This window comes from Nesoenas mayeri (assembly GCF_963082525.1).
Source record: "Nesoenas mayeri genome assembly, chromosome: 3".
Taxonomy (NCBI): domain Eukaryota; kingdom Metazoa; phylum Chordata; class Aves; order Columbiformes; family Columbidae; genus Nesoenas; species Nesoenas mayeri.
In genome coordinates, this window is record NC_137544.1 from 55475735 (window position 1) to 55494160 (window position 18426).

Sequence of the window (18426 nt, forward strand, 5' to 3'; positions counted from 1 at the left end):
GTTTTGTCTCATATTTTTAAATGTGTTGTGCTTTCTAGAGCTGAATCTGACTTTCACTACATGGTCCAACGTGTGAAATGCAGCAAGGGTGAGAAGAGGGGAGCCCTCATTTTGCTGCATGCCAGAGACCAGTGGTGGTCTATTGTGGCTCCCAGTGGGAAGGCAGAAGGGATCAGATGCCACTTGGAAGATGAAAAGAGATACATGCAGATAACATATGAGAAGAGCACTGGGGGATGATCTGGCTTTCAGCCATAGTCCAGAAAGTGAGGAAAAGGGGAAAAGGGGAGCAGTGGCAAGAGAGGCAAGGAATCCACTAAGGTGCCTGTGCTAAAAAATAGGTATCTCACATGAGCAAAAGGGCATGATGTGGAAAAAGGAGACACTCTTAACTGAATTGATGTGGCTGTTTCAGCCTTCAGGCCCATACAAAAATCCCCTTCCTTTGTGATATAATATGCTTAAGTGTTTTTAGTGCCTGTAGGTGTGTATGTACACATGCATAAATAGCACTATAGCAAATAAGAAAAAAAAAAAAAAAATGAAGACCTGTGATTTTTTTCTACATAAATCACTCAAGAATTTTCACTGGCTCTGAGAAATCAAATCCATGGTCATTCTTTTGCTAGAAGGCAACTAGAGCAACTCTCCACTCTATAGATGAACTGTCCCTGAAATAGGGAAATCAGTGATAACACTTCTGGTGAATTAGATGCCAGGAAGGAAGAATCTGAACTGGTCATCAATCTCAGGAGGTGTCTTTAAGATGCAGACAATTTTTTTCTTTTTTGTTAATAATTTTTCAGAATATTTAATTTTATTTTCAAATTTGTAGCTTATGTGTTGATTATAAGTGTTTATTTCTTGTATTTTAGAAATGAGTGTTTTGAGCAGAGCAGTAGTATGGAAGTTGCTGACCTAGGGGAGGAGGGGGAGAGCTTTGATCCATCTGGAATGTGGCCATTGGGAGTGCAGCTGAAGATAGCTTTTGGTTTGCTTGCTCTCTGCTGAACCCAGTCCTTGGCTCCTCAGGGATTGCAAAAGGGGAGGTTCAGAAAATTCTAGGTCGAAGTGTGAGTACATACTTCAAGGAGTTAGAGTGATGCTGTAATATAACACAAGGTCAGTTTTTGCTTTGGGGATAGTGTATCTAATGTTGAATAAAGCTGCTGAGCTGAACTGAGGTAATCTCTGATAGTTTCTCTGCGCAACAGGTAATCTATTAAGCATCTTACCGCAAACTTGGAAAACAGCTGCTTGGCTTGTTGTTTTATGAGCAGAAATTTTCTGATTAGTGAGTGGACCTAATCCATATATAAACTGAAGTGTTGACAACTGGTTTTTTGGAATGAGGAACAAGTAATTCCTGCAGTGAGCTGTTGCAGCAGCACTTGGCTGTGGTGGCTGACAGGCCAGATCTTTGCTCTCAGAGCTGCTGTTCAGATCTTGGTAAGAATTAGTGGTAAATATAGTATAAGATGGGGTCATTATGGTGCTATTCATAATGCCTGTTCTAGCAGCGCAGAAGTGCGTAAAAGATCACGTAGAACTTGAGGCAAAAATTAAATGTGGGACCTATGCCCTCATATTAATGCAAGATGTATCTTTGCCTAACGAGCCAGTGTTTTCTCCAAACTCCCAGATGCCTTCCCAAAGCAAAATGCATCACTTCCAATGCACTGGTGGTATTCTTGCTCCAGTATTGGATAGTATATAATTATTATATCAGTGTTGCATCTTGAGAGTGGCATGGACAGTTGGTTATTTGGGATAGCTTTGCAATGTATTTTTGATATAATGTATCAAAATCATTTATTAAGTTAAAAACATTCAAAATACAATGTATATTAATGTATGAAAGTATCAAGAATACCACTCTCATGTCTTTGCCATAAAGCAGCATAAATTAAACACTATCTGTCCAGTTCAGTTGCAGTAGCTTGTGCAACGTCTTAATGTTTCATAGTAATTAAAAACCAAAAAACAAATTCGACTGAGATTTTGAAGAAATTAGCGTTAGGTCTATAATCCCTTCATAAATTAAATCTTCCTCTGGTTTGCATTTAATTGCATTTTACCATTGCCTCTTAGTGTTTGCTATTAAAACAGGTTCTGTCATAATTTGCGAAAGTGGCTCAATTTTCAGTCTGGGCCGCATCACCCACCGCTCCCAGAGGAGCAGTTCTGAGTGCAAGATCAACAGGCAGCAGGGCAGAAGCATGGTGGGGGGGAAACTCACCTTTTAAAACTTTTTTAAAAATTATTTTTAATGAAAGCCTCCAGAAACATCAATACAGAGAGAAAACTGTTAGTCAAATACTCTTTATAAAAAGGCTATTAACAAGTGTTAAGTCTCATCGGCCTTTTGCGACTGTTCGAGGTCTCATCTGGGAACTACGTGGCTTCTTGGGCACCGAGAGCGTCCCAGTGCACGTTGCCCGATGACCTGCAGAGCCCGGCTGGGTTAATCAGTGACTCCAGGGCTGTGCTGCCCTGCACCCTGCTCACAGCTGTGCTCGCCTTGACACGTAACAGGGGTGATGGACATCTCCAGAATCTTTATATACAGATTAACTCAGTCTAGGGCAGCATCTCGTCGGGTTCAGCTGAGCAGAGGCATCCATGCTTTTGGATGCTGATTGATTGATTCTTCTGCTGAGAAGCCTTGCAATGGGTATAGCTTACAGTATTAGGGGGTAAGTCTATGCGTGCTCTTACTATTTGGATTTGTGTTTACAGGTGTTTAAATAGCATGTTGATTTTTTCCACCCTAGTGGATTTTGAGTATTAGTACGTCAGTGATTCTACCACTCACAGATTTCCTCAAGGTCTTGCACAGGAAAATGCATTGCAATGGGACAGAGATAGTAATGCAAAATATTTTTGTTTGTAAACATGTGTCCTAACAGACAATTTTCTTATTTTAGCTGTGACTAGTTCCTAAGTCAGGAAGTAAATTTCACTGATTATCTGTAATAGGAATTTGGCTGACAGGGCTGGTTTATGAATGTATATTTTGTGTTGATCAAGACATTGCACTGAGATCATGCTGCTGAGAGGGCATCTGCTTTTTTGGAAGTTTCTTTTTGTGAAAGCAAGCAAGTTTTCAAGGAGAAAAAGTAGCAGAGGTAGAGCCTTGCTTTTGTACTCTTAGTTTCCTGCCCCATTGATTGTTTTTGTTTGGTTGGTTGGTCTGGGGAGCTGGGTGAGTTTTGGTTTGGGTTTTGTTACTATTTCTGGAGAGGTTTCCTCTTGTAGTGCAAGATGCTGCTTGGTTGTGACTCTTGTTAGTATCTGGTACATGATACACTGTAGTTAATAGAGTTGAAGCTGAGATCTGGAAGATCACAACTAGCTGGAGTCAATACCGACATGATGCTTCCATGCATTTTGCATAAAGGGACAATGACTGAAGTGGTTCTGATGCTGAAGGATCACTCTTAAAATGCTCATCTTAATGGAATGGAATAGGTAGCTTAAAGCTTAGATATAGACTCCTTTTGAGTTAGCCCAGTACCAATAGAAAACTCATAGACTCCTGATAAATAAGATATCGCACTGTACAGATGCAACCTATGAAAACCAGTCTGTATCTATAGCTTAGTATCTTATAATTAGGGCTCATGTAAGCTCATATAAGCATATGAGGGCTTACGATACCTTAGCCCTCATAAGATTTGTGAAGGATCATCATCTAATAAGGCATGTTTGTAACAAAGGTGTAGGACTCCTCTGAATTAATTCTTGTTTCTAGAGCAGTCGCTGTGGTTGGACTTGGAGCCTTTGTACATGTGTCAAAGGATGCAGAAACCATCCCCCACTATCTATATACACAATTTGGAAGTAGCCTCACTCCCACATGTGACTGACCCAAATACATTGATTTATGGAAGACTGGTTTGCTTCTGCCCTCAAAGAAGTCAGATATTGTTGCCATATCAACAGAAATGGTAGCGGTGGTGATGTCATTTGGGGGCCTCCTAAATGAAAGTATATCTTTTAGGAGAAAAGTCATTCGTGGTTCTCCCTAAAGAATCTTGACGATTTTTCTAGTGTGTTTTATTGACAATAGCCTTTGCTCTTTTGCAGTGCACCAGATACCTACTTTAATTTTTCTGGCTTCCGGTCCCAGGTTGTGGTTTTATCTGCATGACCTGGATTCAGTTCCTTTTAATATTGGTTATCACAGAGTGTCACTCCTGTAAGCTGAATAACTTTTTCTTCTCGCTGTACAACAGTTGGTTTTGCATCTCTTTAAGCTGCAGCACTTAAATGTGACTTGGGAATGTTGCTTCAGAGATGAGCATAGTGTTCCAACAGTGGTCACCGAAGTGTCAAACACCAAACTAAACACAATCTCATTCCTTCTGCTGAATGTTACTTTCTTGGTGCATTCAAGGGTCGCACCAAGTGTTGTCATCAGTGTGCTGGTGTGGAGCTCTTGCTCCGAAATTCAGAGCCGTTATCCCAGGTCTCTAGGGCCCTTCTGCCAAGGGTAGGGGAGCACCCTGCAATCACAGCCCCTGCTTGCTCTTCTGTGTGTGCTCTGCTGTTGGGACAGATGCACACACATGGCTGATTGTGCCCAGGTTACTATGCAGTGGCATAATACTCCACCAGGCTTTTGTCTAACACTAATTTTATCACTTGGCTGTCATGATATTTAAGTTGTGTTTTCTACTTTCCAAAATTAGTTTTCTACTGAATTTATATCCTTCACTATAAACTGCGTTTTGCATTTGTTTTAGGCCCTTTGTGTGTGTATTACTATGAACTTTCCTTTTAATCTGGCTACAGCTGGCAGGGGGTTCCCTCTTTAATCGGTGTTCCATCTTTCATTTTTGATTTGTGTCTTCTAGGTTTTTTTTTTTTGTCTAGTTAGTTTGGTTGGGTTTTGGGGTTTTTTGTTTGTTTTTTGTTATGTTTTGTGTGTTGTTGTTTTGTTTTGGGGTTTTTTTTGTGTTTTTTTTTTTTTTAAGTTTTCTGTTATCATTTTTTCCTTTTGAATAATTTCTTTTTGGAGTGATTAACTTCAGATTTCTGAAGTTGTTCATTTCCAAGTACCTTATTGATGTTTCCCTCTCAGTGCATAACACAGTCATAAGCATGTGATCTTTGAAACAGCTATTGAATTCTAGGGTAAATTTCCTCACAGCTGTCAAGCTGGCTGTAGGAGAGTTCCTCAGGCACTGGTTTCTGAAGTTAGGAATTGTCTTTTTTTTCTTTTCATTTTGGTCACTTGGAAATACCACCATAGCATAATGTTATTATTTTATTAACAGAGAAGGGATGCTCAGCATCCCTTTCACAATGACTTCTCTTCTATAATAACCTATTTCTTACTTTCCACTGCCACTTCTTAAATCTTTAGTGCCTGGATTTATTTAGCATCTGTCCATGGCAGAGGAAAACTTATTTGTGGACTGCTTAGATGAACTGGGCATTTGCAGGTCCAAGGGGCCTGACAGGAAATTTTCTGAGTGCGCTGAGGAACTTGGTTGATTTTACTGCAGTGCAGCTTTCTGTAGTAGTTAGCTTTCCAGACTAGGACTACTGCACGTAAAACACACAATGGTCAAGTTAAATGTCTCTTTCAGTTATAAGTTACATTGTTTAGCAAAGAGATGATTGTACTGCTGCTTCTGAAGCCTCTGTGAGCAAGTAAAGGGCTTTAGGGCACACTGAGTGGCACCTGCTGATGTGGGAAAACTTCTGCAGTTAAAAGAAAAGATCTTGATTAAAATGAGATGATGCAGCTTTTAGAAGTGTCTTCCATAGTTTACTATTTTTAGATCTGTGCAAACTTCTAAGCGATCACATGGCTTCTCACAAAGAAAGGGGGAACCCTTGGCAATGATAGTGTGACCCTCTTTTAGCCTTTTGCAGGCCATTATTGGAGAGGACTATCCTGAGGACCAATTGTTTGCATGGTGCTACTTTGATCTCTTTTGTGTATGTTGCTGCAGCGGAACAAACAGCAGCTAAAATTTTTATTTTGACGTCAGCATTAGCTACCTTACTTGTTCTTGATGAAGGGAGGCTGCTTATGCCTCAGGAACTATTGTGTTGCATGTCATTCACAAATTTAGGACCATTATGCTAGAGCCGTATTTGATTGTATCTTAGAAATGTCTCGTAGATACAATTCTTGTTTGATAACAAACATTTAAATTCAGCTAGGTCATTTGTTAGCTGTGCACCACAGAAGTGTTTGTGATTATGCAAAGGAGAACAGAAAAAACAGAAGGCAATGCTAATTTATTCAGTTTTCATGGTTAGAAGGACATTTCAATGACGCAGCAAATAAATCCTTTATTCTTTCTGAGGGTAGTGGGAATTGGAACAAAATGTATTGAAGCTAAAGTGAGTCAAGCTCTGCCCCATAATGTCTCGCTTTAATTATGAATTAATATACCTGTCATGAGCGGGCAACAATTTCAGGCCTGGCAGTTTATACAATTAGAACTGACCTCAGATTCTAGCCATTACTGGTAGAAGTGGAGAGCAGAAAATGTAGACTTGATTGGAGAAATCTGTGGAATAAAATAAATGAACCTGAACAGAATCCAACTGTGTTGAAATGGTGTTTTAAGATTATTTGTGCATATACTATAAATCCAAGTAACTTGAAATATAGGGGGAGAATGCCTAGGTTTCTCTAAGCTTTTAGTAGTTCTATATAGATCAAGGAACTGCTGGACAAAACTTTCTAGTGAATAACTGGAGAAAGATCTGGTGTCATAAGTACTTACTATCTTTCTATCTGCCCTCTTTAATTACTTTTTTTTGTCTTTTTTTTTTTTTTTTTCCTGGCAATTCATCTCCTTGTACAGTGGATCCACTGTTGTATTCCTGTTTCAAATTGCATGTGTTCATTTTAATCCTTAGTACAATCTGGGTGAAAGGAATATATTACCTAAATTCCTTCTTGAGAAATTGTTTCGCTGTTTGTTACGGGTGTTGTCAAAGAGCATCTCATTCAAGAAAATGATTGAGAACTGACCACAGTTATGGAATTGCATACGCTGCCAGTACTGTATCATTAGCAAAGCTGTCAGTAACTGCTTATTTTCATTATGCTAACAAAATGAAAAATTCTTTTGTGGTTAGTCTCTGTAACTTTTAGAGGGCAGATAGAAACTTGGCGTAGACTTTACTGGTGGTATTTTATGGCTTGGTCTGTGCAGGAGGTCAAACTAAATAATTGAGTTTTTTATGGACTTAACTTTTGTGAACATGATGTAAAAACAGGCAATTTGTCATCTTAATATTAATTGCGTGGGACTGCACAAACCACTTGGTGTTTCCATGATGCTTTGACTGTGTGTGTAACAAAGGGAGGGAAAAAAAAGTATGGTGGGATGGAAAACAGAAACCTTGAAATGCTTCAGGCTGCGAGGTGGAAGGAGCTATTTATTGCCTTGGGGTGGTACGCAAGGGTGGAAGTACACGGGTAGTACACTATTTGTGCGGTTGTCCCTTTTTTTGTGACTGGACAAAACCTCTGTACTACATGGCAGCACTGTGTTCATGGACCACTGCACAATGGTTGTCTCCTCCTCTTCTGTTTACAGGGTGGATCACTTGTACACGTTTTTTGTTCAGTGGTCACCAGAAATATATGGGAAAGATGCCAAAGAGCAAGGTTTTGTCGTGGTAGAAAAGGAGGAGCTTGACATGATAGACAACTTCTTCAGTGAGCCCACTACTAAAAGCTGGGAGGTGAGTGCTTTCTGCTGTTCTGTGAAGCATATGAAGTGTGCAGCTCCTGTTAAGAATCTCAGCATTTGCTGTTTTGATGATTTTTTAATGGTGTTTCTATATGCTTACTGCTTATATAGAAGTCTCCTGCAGGCTTGTATCTCACAAATGTACTATATGCTTACTGCTTATATAGAAGTCTCCTGCAGGCTTGTATCTCACAAACGTACAGGCTTGTCTCACAAACATACTTATATTCCTTCAGTCCTCCTTTCTTCTCTCCCTAGAAAGAGCTGGCAAACAACTGGGAGCTCTGTGGTGTGCAAGCAGCAGTTGTGCTAATATTTTGGTGATGTGAGGTTAGCCTTTTGCAAAATACACAGGCGTATGTTGTCAGCATTGCTAAATCCATATTGTATTTATATACTACAAATAAAACCTCCGAAATGTATATGTATACACCAACAGAGACTCCTGTGTGCTGGTTGCAGTGGGTTGCTGTGGGATGTTGTGGCACACCCTTGCATCTCAGGTGCACACAGCAGTGCTGTTTGAATATTGGTTGTAAGATGGATAGGTTTTAGACTGGGACTTTAGCTTTTTCATACGGGGGCTTTTACAATCTGTTTTAACTACTTGGCATGCCTGTGTGTGTTATCCGTCGCTTGTGCATACAAAACCTTTTGTATGCACCTCATTGTGCATACAAAACCTCATTTCTAAGGCAAATAAAGGCAAATAAGCTCGCACACATTTTTTTTAATTATATTTCTGAATGCTGAAGCACTTGCTGTGCTAAGGGTATGCGTTAAATTAAAAAAAAAAACAAAAAACAAAAAAACAAACAACCAGATTAAATCCCTAAGTGGGAAATATCTTGATGGTGATTTACAAAGTGATCTGGTTATTTGTCTTAAACATAAATGTGTTTTTAAAATTCTACTGCCCTTTTTATTTTTTTGAAGCTTTTCTATCTTTAAACTACCTTGGTCCTGTTAAAAAGTGGAGGTTGGGAGTGGAGCTTGACATTTGAAATGTAGTAATGTCACCTCTAATCCCACATAGTTTTTATTTTTACAGTTTTTTATTTTTTTAATCTCGGTGCTTTGTGAACTGCAAATAGATAGATAGACAGATAGATAGATATGAGTCTTCATTCCTTGTTTTGCCCAGAGCTGACTGCTGTCATATATTGCACTAGATTTCACTATCCAGGTGTTATTTGCATGCCATTTTCATAAAACCAAAATGAAAGAGGGAGGGACAGTGATGTGAAGAACAGAGATGAGAGAGATCTGTCTACACTGGAAGCTTTTCTTTCATTGTTTTATTTCAATATATATTGGAAGAATAATTCTCTGGAAACAGCTTCTTAAAGGTGTGTTTCTCTTATTTGTAGTATATTCAAGCTTTACAAACTGTAAAGGAGGTCTCTCAGGAAATCTTTATCGGAAGTCCAAATTTGGGCATGATCATTTACCAAGTTTCACTCTCCCTCGTGGGGAAACAGAAAGTGCAGAGGAGCATAAAAGCAACTTTATCGCAGCGTGCCATGGGCAGTCTGTCGTGCTTGTTGGTGAGAGCTCTTGCCACTAGAGCAGGGAAGTGTAGGGGATACTGCAAAATAAACTGGTAGATAATGAAAGGGAAGCAAATGCCTTTGAATATTCGAATTCTTTACTATGCCAGACCTGACCAGGAGGAGCCTCTTGTGGAGGTATGTTAAACTGTGTCCCTGTTTGAACAGTGTGGATCTGATACAGCGCTTCTGTCCCAGTAAAAATGTGCTCCTTACTCAGACTAATTTTAACAGAGTATTTCCACACCAGGTAGCTTGCTTTCTCAGTTCTGTAAAATCTTGAAAAGATTTTGTAGATCCAGTTTCTGTAGCGGTTGATTCTTTTTGTCTCTCTCTGCTTTTGTGTGGTTTGTAAACATGCGATTCTGCAAATGCCTTTTTTTTGCATTTGTTGACTCTGAACTTCATTCAAATGTGCACTTTGGTTATAGACTGAAAAAGTATCTATGCAGTGAAGAAGGGGACTTGTCTGTCTTTGGAGTTGATTTGTAATTTACAGCTGTGTTAATAAATTTTCCGTGATTGCCTGTGTTTGCGAGTTTGGTTGCATTTTGCTACAGATACCTGTGGCTAGTTGATCTACTATGATACTTGCCCTCCCCCTCCTGGGGGAAGACTTTGAAAGAGGACCTGGGGGGTACTTTTTATATAAGATGAAAAAAGTGTTCATTAAAAAAAAAAAAAAAAAAAAGAGAGAGAGATAAAATAATGGCCTGGAAGATGAGGAGAGAAGGGAAACCATCCAGGAGGTGGAAAAGAGCAAGGATAAAAGCACAAAGTCCATTTTCTTTTTAACAGTTTGTTGAGGTTTTTTTAAATTTATGTTAATTTTTTAGTGCAAACCTTCCCTGAAATTTAACATATGAAAAATTTTCAAACACAGGATTCCTTTTAGTCTCAGAAGACCCAGGACTAAATCCCACTGAGCCTGGGCTGGAGGGGCAGGATGCAGCTGTACTGCTCTGCCAGCGTCACTGGCAGGAATACCTGTACTGCTCAGATGCACAGAGACATGTAACAACATCAGTTCTGTGGGCTGGATTTTGCCTTGCCCTTGGATTTTGTCTTGCCCCCTTTCCTAACCCCACTGTGTATGTTGGAGTGTCAGTGCTGGGGTGTCCTGCTTGGGGTGGCTGCCCCAGGCTCAACTCCAGGTGTCTGTAGGTGAATGTGGGCTGAAGGTGAATGCATCCAGCAGACATGTTGCTCGTGTCCCATTGGAGATGTTAGGTGTGACTGACGGTGTGAGGGCTTTGTCCTGCCCATGGTGAACTCTTCACCAGTCCTGGTCTTTGCAAGAAGCTCCTTCTCTGTGTTTTTGTGATGTGGTTAAATCTGCAGTTGGAATCAGTCCAGTGGATTTTGTTTCTTGCCTGTGGGACAGGTGTGCGTAGGACCTCCAGGCGCTTCTTGGCAATGGTCTTGACTGTTGACAGCTTCTGCAAGTTCAAGCAGTGATTGTGAAGTCATGGAGGAGCTATGCAAAACTTTACCCATGTGTAATGGGAAAGTTGTTTGGAAGCTGTATTTGCAGGGCAGTGTGTGGCAGCAGCACAGTGTGCTTGACAACCACATCTTGAGGTTCTAGCTCCAAGAGAAGACCTTCATGGTGATGTGCTCATGGAAGAAAGGCTGTTTCAGGTTTCCTGTTTGTTTTGTGGTTAGGCCCCCTTGCTTCCCCTTTTCTTTCTCATCACCCCAGTCTCTGAGCTTTTGCTGTACAAGAACTGTTTGCTGTGGTGGCACCGAGCCCCAGCTAAAGCCTCACTGCTGGGCACAGTGTGCTTCACCTCACCGAGGCTCCTGTTACTTGCTAAGCACCCTGAGCTGCACTGAAGGGTGAGCAGCTTTCCAGCTCTGCCAGGTGATGCTGGGAGGCTGAGCACCCCAGCAGCATCTCTTCAGGAGCCAGGACACCCAGACTGCTGCTGCCGAGGGGTGACACAGTGTCCTCTCCTCTGTGGTGAGCTCCAGGCACCCTGGGAGCTCCTGCCCTGTGCCACGTCTGGGCTCCTATTTGCTGCCCATGCTGCCTGGGGTTCAGAACTTGCCCCCTGTCTCTCTCAGCACCCTGTAGGCTGCTGAGTGCTTTGATAGACAAGTATTAAGTGTATGGACTTGCATTCTCATTTTTTTACCAGCTTTATGGGAAACAGTAGTACGGCTTACCTGTAGTTGCTAGAGAGAAATCTGTGCTTCATTTTTTAAGTATTTAAATTCAAACTTAGTGTTAGAAATATTTATATGGACTTACTTTTAAAATATTACAATGTGCTCTCTTTATGGAGTCTTAAACAAAGGAATAAATAGAAGTTTCCAAAGAGCTGTTTGTTCATTTTAAACTAAGAATGTATTTTATAAAGATCTGGACTCTCAGAATTAGTGTTTTCAAGAATATAGCTAAACTGGATGCTCAGAATCTTACTCAGTATATTTCCTACAAGACAGAAATTCAAAATATCTATTCAAATTTATTTACATTTTTACTTCTTTGCTTTATTCATTCTGTTTCAGTTCGTGTACACAAAACCATGCCTGAGTCAGTAAACCAAGAAAAAATTGCTGGTTTAATGAAAAGGATAAGTGACATTTTAAACTTTTTCATATTCTCATGCATTAGCACCTGATAAAATAACTAATGTACTCAACTATTTGCATGAGAGAAAACAAAGATGCTTCTGCATCCTCCTCATTTAGTCTCCACAGGACCCCTAGTTCAGATGTGTGTCATGTCCCTTGGAAGCAGTAGGTGCACTTTAGCCTTCTGGCTTGAGACCAGCTGTATCTGAGACTGACTGCATGATGTCACCTGGTTACCTCAATATTTTTTAATCCAAAGGGACTCTACAGCTGTGGGAGGTCACCAGGGCATGAAGAACTTCTGGCCATGCTGTCTCAAAGGCACCTTGCCAGTTTAGAATTTCCCCATTTTGTTAAGGCTGTCTGTGCTTGATACAACCATCCCATACAGTGGTTTTGCTCCATACAGTGTAACAGCTGGGGGTTATATTGTTTTAAATCAATTTGCTTCAACAGAGGATTGACAGCCTTATGTTGCACACTTGTTCTCTTGCCTCAGATCATAACAGTAGAAGAAGCAAAACGAAGAAAGAGCGTTTGCAGTTACTATGAAGAAGAAGAAGATGATGATACTTTGCCTGTCTTGAAGCATCACAGTGCCCTCCTGGAGAACATGCACATAGAGCAGGTATGGCTAGAAAAACCTCAAGTTTCCTTGTTAGCTCTGGTGCTGTCTCTGCCAAGTGTGGGACATTTACATTCCGGAGGCAATGCCAATGCTTTTTAATAATTTGGAAAGTACTTAGTATGGTGGAATGTCCTTGTGCCAGATCCTGTTTGCTGCAGCACTGGCTCACCTGGAAAGCTTATTTTTGTGTTTTGCAACTCTAGAGTTTTTAGTTGTGATAATGAGGACTGGCAACTCCTGCTGTGCTTTGAGAGCGGTGCCAGTTTTGATGTGATGTGAACGCAGACAGTTGAGCTCAGAGTACAGGGACACATGCATGTGGCACAGGTGTTAAGCTGCTGGCATCAACTGCTCCCTTGACAGCCATTTTTTGGCTCAGAAGCCCCTGCAGAAAGGGAATAGTCTGGGGCACCAGCTGTCACACAACCTGTTGAATATGTTTCCTTTTCCCCCTGTTCATTGCCCAGCTTGCCCGGCGCTTACCTGCGCGAGTGCAGGGATACCCGTGGCGGCTTGCGTACAGTACACTGGAGCACGGGACCAGCCTGAAGACTCTGTACCGTAAATCAGCATCTCTCGACAGTCCAGTTCTCCTTGTCATCAAGGATATGGACAACCAGGTACGGAGTGCGTGTTCTGCAGAGGTTGGACTGAAAGGGCAACATCATATAGTGATCATTCAGAAGTGCTAGTCATTCTGCAAAGTGACATCATACCAAAATAAGACATTGGTGTTTTATTTTGTATTTTCTACAGCTTAAACTAAACTTACAGGCACGAAAGTACATCAGCACTAATAGAAATACACCCCCCCCAGCTTCATAATTGCAGTGAGTGCTCCCTTTAATAGTCCCCATGGAAGTATCTTCCTTGGGTATCTCACTAAAAAGCTGTCACAAATAATGCCTCTGTGGAGGTCTAGTACTTCAGTAGCTCCTAGAGTCAGTGTTCCTATTGCCATTGTTGTCATCTGGCTTTTAACTTGCAGGATACAAAAGATTTGCAGGAGTACTTGCTCATCTGATGTACTTTACTAGTTGGTCCTTCTAACATGAAACACCAGCTCAGTTGTTCTTTAGAAAATATGTTTAAATGTTTGGGTATTTTTCTCTTGAATTTTGCACTGTCCTCAAAAGTTGTTTAATCATTTTATTTTGACAGATATTTGGAGCGTATGCTACGCATCCCTTCAGGTTTAGTGACCATTACTATGGCACTGGTGAAACATTCCTCTACACATTCAGTCCAAATTTCAAGGTAAGTGGGTGTTCACTTTCTCAAATAAGATATTTGGGTTCCACTTTTGAAACATCTATGAGATTTTTGTGAAGACAGCATATTTGAATTTAGAAGATATGAGGGCTGTTGATGAATGCAGTTAATGGCTCATTGATTCAACACAATGCTTTAAGCAACAGCAGCAGTGATTATCTGAAGTGCTAAGAAGACAGTCTGTACTGGCAAGGAGAGGGTTTGAAGTGGATTGAAGGTGGGGGGGAAGCAGGGAAGAGTAAGGAGTGGACTATCAAAGATTCACCTTGGAAGACAGTGACATCAAGAACAGGGTATAATTTCACATGTTTAGGATCACAGTGACAACAAACCAGAGATAAGAGTGCTACTGAAATACCCCTTACGTTCATGGCTTTTGCATTTTTCAATATTGAACACTTTGTTCCTTTTTAACAGAATGCCTGTTGATTTAGAGATGCAAGCAGAATTTTAAAAAGGATTAGGGTGCCTTGTTCAGGGTTTTAAATATATATTGTTCCTTTACTTTCTACCTATTACTTCTTCCTTCCCCTTCAAGAAAAAAATAAAACAAAATACAACCACACCAAAAAATACCTGCTAAGAGTCAGTCCCCAGGGGTTTAAGAGTACAGGAATCCTCACAGTCCAAATATATGGGGTTCTTTTCCCTTCCTCAGGTATTCAAATGGAGTGGAGAGAACACCTACTTCATCAATGGAGACACCAGCTCTCTGGAGCTTGGAGGTGGAGGGTGAGTGAGTGAATGTTTGTTCTTTTGATCATGTAGCTAACTTTTTTTTTTTTTTTTATGAGAATAGGGACAATGATAGTTGAAAGAAAAACTAATCAGTAAAATGGCTGAAGTTACTTTTGACAAACTGTTTAGGGAAGATACTTCAGCAATCTGATTTCTGTTAGTCCCAGAGCATTTCCATTGCTTTGAGAGTGAATGATGTTGGGCAGCTAATTTTTTTTTATTTTATTTTGAGATTGGGAAAGAAAACAGATGTTTTGGGTAGATACACGTCTCACTGCTAAACAGGTTTGCCACTAGAAGATAGTCTCTAATGGCAGTTTTGCCATCAGCTTCTAAGGTTTCTTCATGTGGCCCTTATTACATTGTTGTTATTCTGTTGCTACAGAGAGCAAGCATACAGACAATGCTTTATCAGGTTCTAATGTCAAAGGTCAGTGGGCATGAAATCAAGGGCTAAGGCTGCGTGGCTATCTAAAGTGTGGTAACTGCTCCATGAGTGTCTTGGCAAGTGCTTGGCCAGGATTGAGCCCTTCACATTCAGTCTAAGAGGTCCTCAGAATTACCAAGATTCCTCCGTATCGCTTCCAGTATTTTTACTGTTACACGTCATAACCTGAAATCTGTTGTGTATTTCCTTTTTAGTGGCCGGTTTGGCTTATGGTTAGATGCAGATTTGTATCACGGGCGAAGTAACTCCTGCAGCACCTTCAATAATGACATCTTATCTAAGCAAGAAGACTTCATTATACAAGATGTAGAAGTATGGACATTTGAATGAAATACTGACTGCCTTAAGGACTGGATCCATTAGGCGCTTAAAAGCTAACTAGAAGGTGCAGGCTGCCTCACAATGTTACACGCTTTTTCCTCAAGTTTGTACCAGAGCATGACTACGCAAAAAAACCCCAACCAACCAACCCAAGAAAAAACAGAGCAGGTTGTCAGAGGCAGTAAGACACAGAAGAGTAAGAGATTAGTCCGAAGTGATTTTTACTTCCTCCCCCAGCCACTCCTCCATCGAAGAAGTGATGCTTATGAAAACATTCATGGTGTATAAGTTGAAAATGTTTTCTGTAACTGTGAAAAAGATCCTGTGGGAAAACTATAACTATCTCATACATTCCATGTGTATTTATGTTCAACGTACAAATGCTAACCAAAAATAAAAGGTTACTTTACCAAAATCTGCAGTATACTGTTTGCCATGGGAAAGAATCACAAATAGGTGTACACAGCACTTAAGGGAACATGTTTTTTAAATCTTTTTATTTATTGTTATTGTGTAGCAGATTTTTTTTTTTTTGTAAATGTATTAGCAATGAGTTTTTTTCTTTTGATGTTTCAAATTTCAATTTGATAATAATTACTATTCAGGTAGGTTTCTTATGCATTGGCATTTATTCTGAATCAATTTATTTGATTTCTGAAGTTAATTTTTATATTTTTGTTTTGTAAATGAGATTGGGTTTTCATTTTACCCTAATTAGAGGGTTTCTTTTCTGGCAGAAACACTTGAGTGCATAATTCTGGGGTTTTTTGTTTGTTTGTTTGTTTCCTGAGATGAGAGAGAAGGTCGGTAGTGCTTCTTATTAACTCTGCTGCCACATTCCCGTTAATGCATTATTATTTTGGCACTGCATGGAGACATTGGGCAAACTGCCACCTGGTGTAGACTCTATCAGCTCTGCTGCAGCCAACAGAATTGGGACGGCATGGTTGGAGCATTTGACTGTTTACAAAGGACGTGTCTCAGAGAGGTTTGTTTTTCTGTATCGCCACCAAATGATTCAAAATAAGCCACCCACTGAGCTTTTATGAGCACTTCTCAACAAACTGAAGAGTAACTGCTTTGTTAAGGAAAAAATACAATTGAGATTTAGAGAAGAACGCTATTCCCCTAACTGGCCAGGTCATGGTAGTCTAATACTTGTTTTCTTAGTAGTTATATATACGATTTCCTTCCTGAAAAAAACATATTTGAAACAACAAGCTGGCTTAGGATTTGGCAGGGAACAAAATATTCTTTATTTTTCTTGAAGTATTTGGGTACTTTTCCCCCTCCTCCTCTCAACACTGAAAAGACTGCATATTATGAAATGAAAATTTTGGTAAATAGGGAGAGTGTGACAGGAGTGGAAATCTCCACTGTTTGTTAAATTATCGTGCTTTCCTATTAAGCCGTGGGTATGTTCATGCATTCCATGCCCAGCCAACATCAGGATGCTGTCCTGCCCTTAGACTCAAGTGTGTCACGGTCCTGACAAAGGCAGGTTTTAGAAACATTAGTGTGCTTTACATTAAACAGTACAGTCTAAGTTTGGAATATTATTAACTGAGTAATACAACTCAATTTAGTTACTGTTCTTCCCTTTTTTAATAGGTTAAAAAAAAGCAGCCAAGTGGTTTTCTTTCAAAAGCATTAGTAAATTTTAATCCTGCAAAGAAATTTCACAGCCTAAAACTCAATGCTATATACAGTAAGCCTGTAACACGCCGCACATGAGCTTATCACGCTTCCCTTCTCTGTGGTCCATAACAGCCATAAATAAAGTTCTTATTGGTAATGCTGTGAAATATTTTGGACGTTGCTAACAGCATAACGCTTTGAAGATACCAGGAATATCTAACACTGTTTGCTCTTTTTAATGGTGGCAGAGCACTTAATAGTTAAAAAAAGAACCCAAATCAAACAAGTTCAACATTTTACATACATTTCACTATTGCTGCCTACAACTTACTCCATTATATTATCCTTGTCAGAGCATATCTAAACGCTGTGGTCTATATTCAAAACAGTGTTGTTCAATCAAAATTCTGTGACCCTTGAAATTATGAATATTGAATATATGTAATGCAGTGCTATCACAATATTTTCAATAAAGGAATTTATGCATTCAGAAACTTGTTACAGATGTTTCCTTTTTTCACGAATTTTAGTACATTTTAAAGGTGAAAGGATGCAGATTACGCTGACCAATATATACGTCTACCATCACAAAGAGACTTCCAGCAACATCTTATTTTAGAAACAAGGTTAAGGAGATGTGAGGTTTCGGTTGTTCAGGTTTTTGGGGGGGTTGTTTTGGGATTGGTTGGTTGGTTGGTTGGTTTGGGTTTGTTTGTTGTGGTTTTTTTTTTTTTTTGTTTGGGGCTGTTTTATTTTGGTTTTGCCTTTTTTATGGTGGGGTTTTTGTTTGTTTGGGGTTTTGTGTGTTTGTTGTTTTGTTGGGGTTTTTTGTGGTATTGCATCTCCTAAAATATAGAGCTGTGTTTTGAGTTCAGTTAAACACAGAATGTGACAAAGGGCTAAGAAATACCAGTGGACATTTAAACAGTTGACCTAATAGTTCTCTTTGCTTCTGTCAGCTGTAGTGAATGACATGTATTCCCTCATCTTTTTTTAACCCACTTGTTCCCAGAAGTCAAAAGTCCGTGTATATCACTTTTGGATGCAGCCTTTTTATATTGCTGAAGTGTTCACGTATTTTTCTTTCTGTCCAAGCAGGACAAAGGCACACAATGTCTTGAAAGTACCTGGTTCTTGAAGGTTTTTTTAATTTTTGGTAGACAGAGATGGTATTAAGAAAAAGCAAACTACGATTACACACAGAACAGAACAAGTGTGCAATCTGTGAAACTTGGTTTCAGTGAAATAGCTGTAAGAATTTTCTTGAGGAAAAGTACAGCCACTAGTAATTTCTCTCTGAGGGACAACAAAAGCTTGTTTCCTGCAATGTGAAGCATGTGTACTTTAGTGGTACTCGGATAAAGATTTTTGGTTCAGGACAGTGTTGAAATGCTGATTCACAATAAGGTCTGTAAGTACCCAGGTGAGTGCGGACGTTCGTTTGGTGCTGGTTTCAGTGCAGTTTTTGCGCCAGGTTTTGTACAAAGCTGGCTTTAGAGCAAAGTAGGACCCAGTTACTTT

General features: G+C 39.9%; 1 protein-coding gene across 5 annotated transcripts in view; it reads left to right on the top strand.

Annotated features, from left to right (window-relative positions):
• NCOA7 (nuclear receptor coactivator 7) overlaps positions 1–17385 on the top strand; it is an 88815-nt gene extending 71430 nt beyond the window's left edge. For all 5 annotated transcript variants that reach the window (XM_080343070.1, XM_080343074.1, XM_080343072.1 and 2 more), the window contains 6 exons: positions 7575–7722; positions 12360–12488; positions 12956–13108; positions 13650–13745; positions 14419–14492; positions 15141–17385. In XM_080343070.1, coding sequence (XP_080199196.1) covers positions 7575–7722; positions 12360–12488; positions 12956–13108; positions 13650–13745; positions 14419–14492; positions 15141–15276 — 736 coding nt within the window. In that variant the 3' untranslated portion in view covers positions 15277–17385. The remainder of the gene's footprint in view (positions 1–7574; positions 7723–12359; positions 12489–12955; positions 13109–13649; positions 13746–14418; positions 14493–15140) is intronic.
• Positions 17386–18426: the final 1041 nt, after the last annotated feature.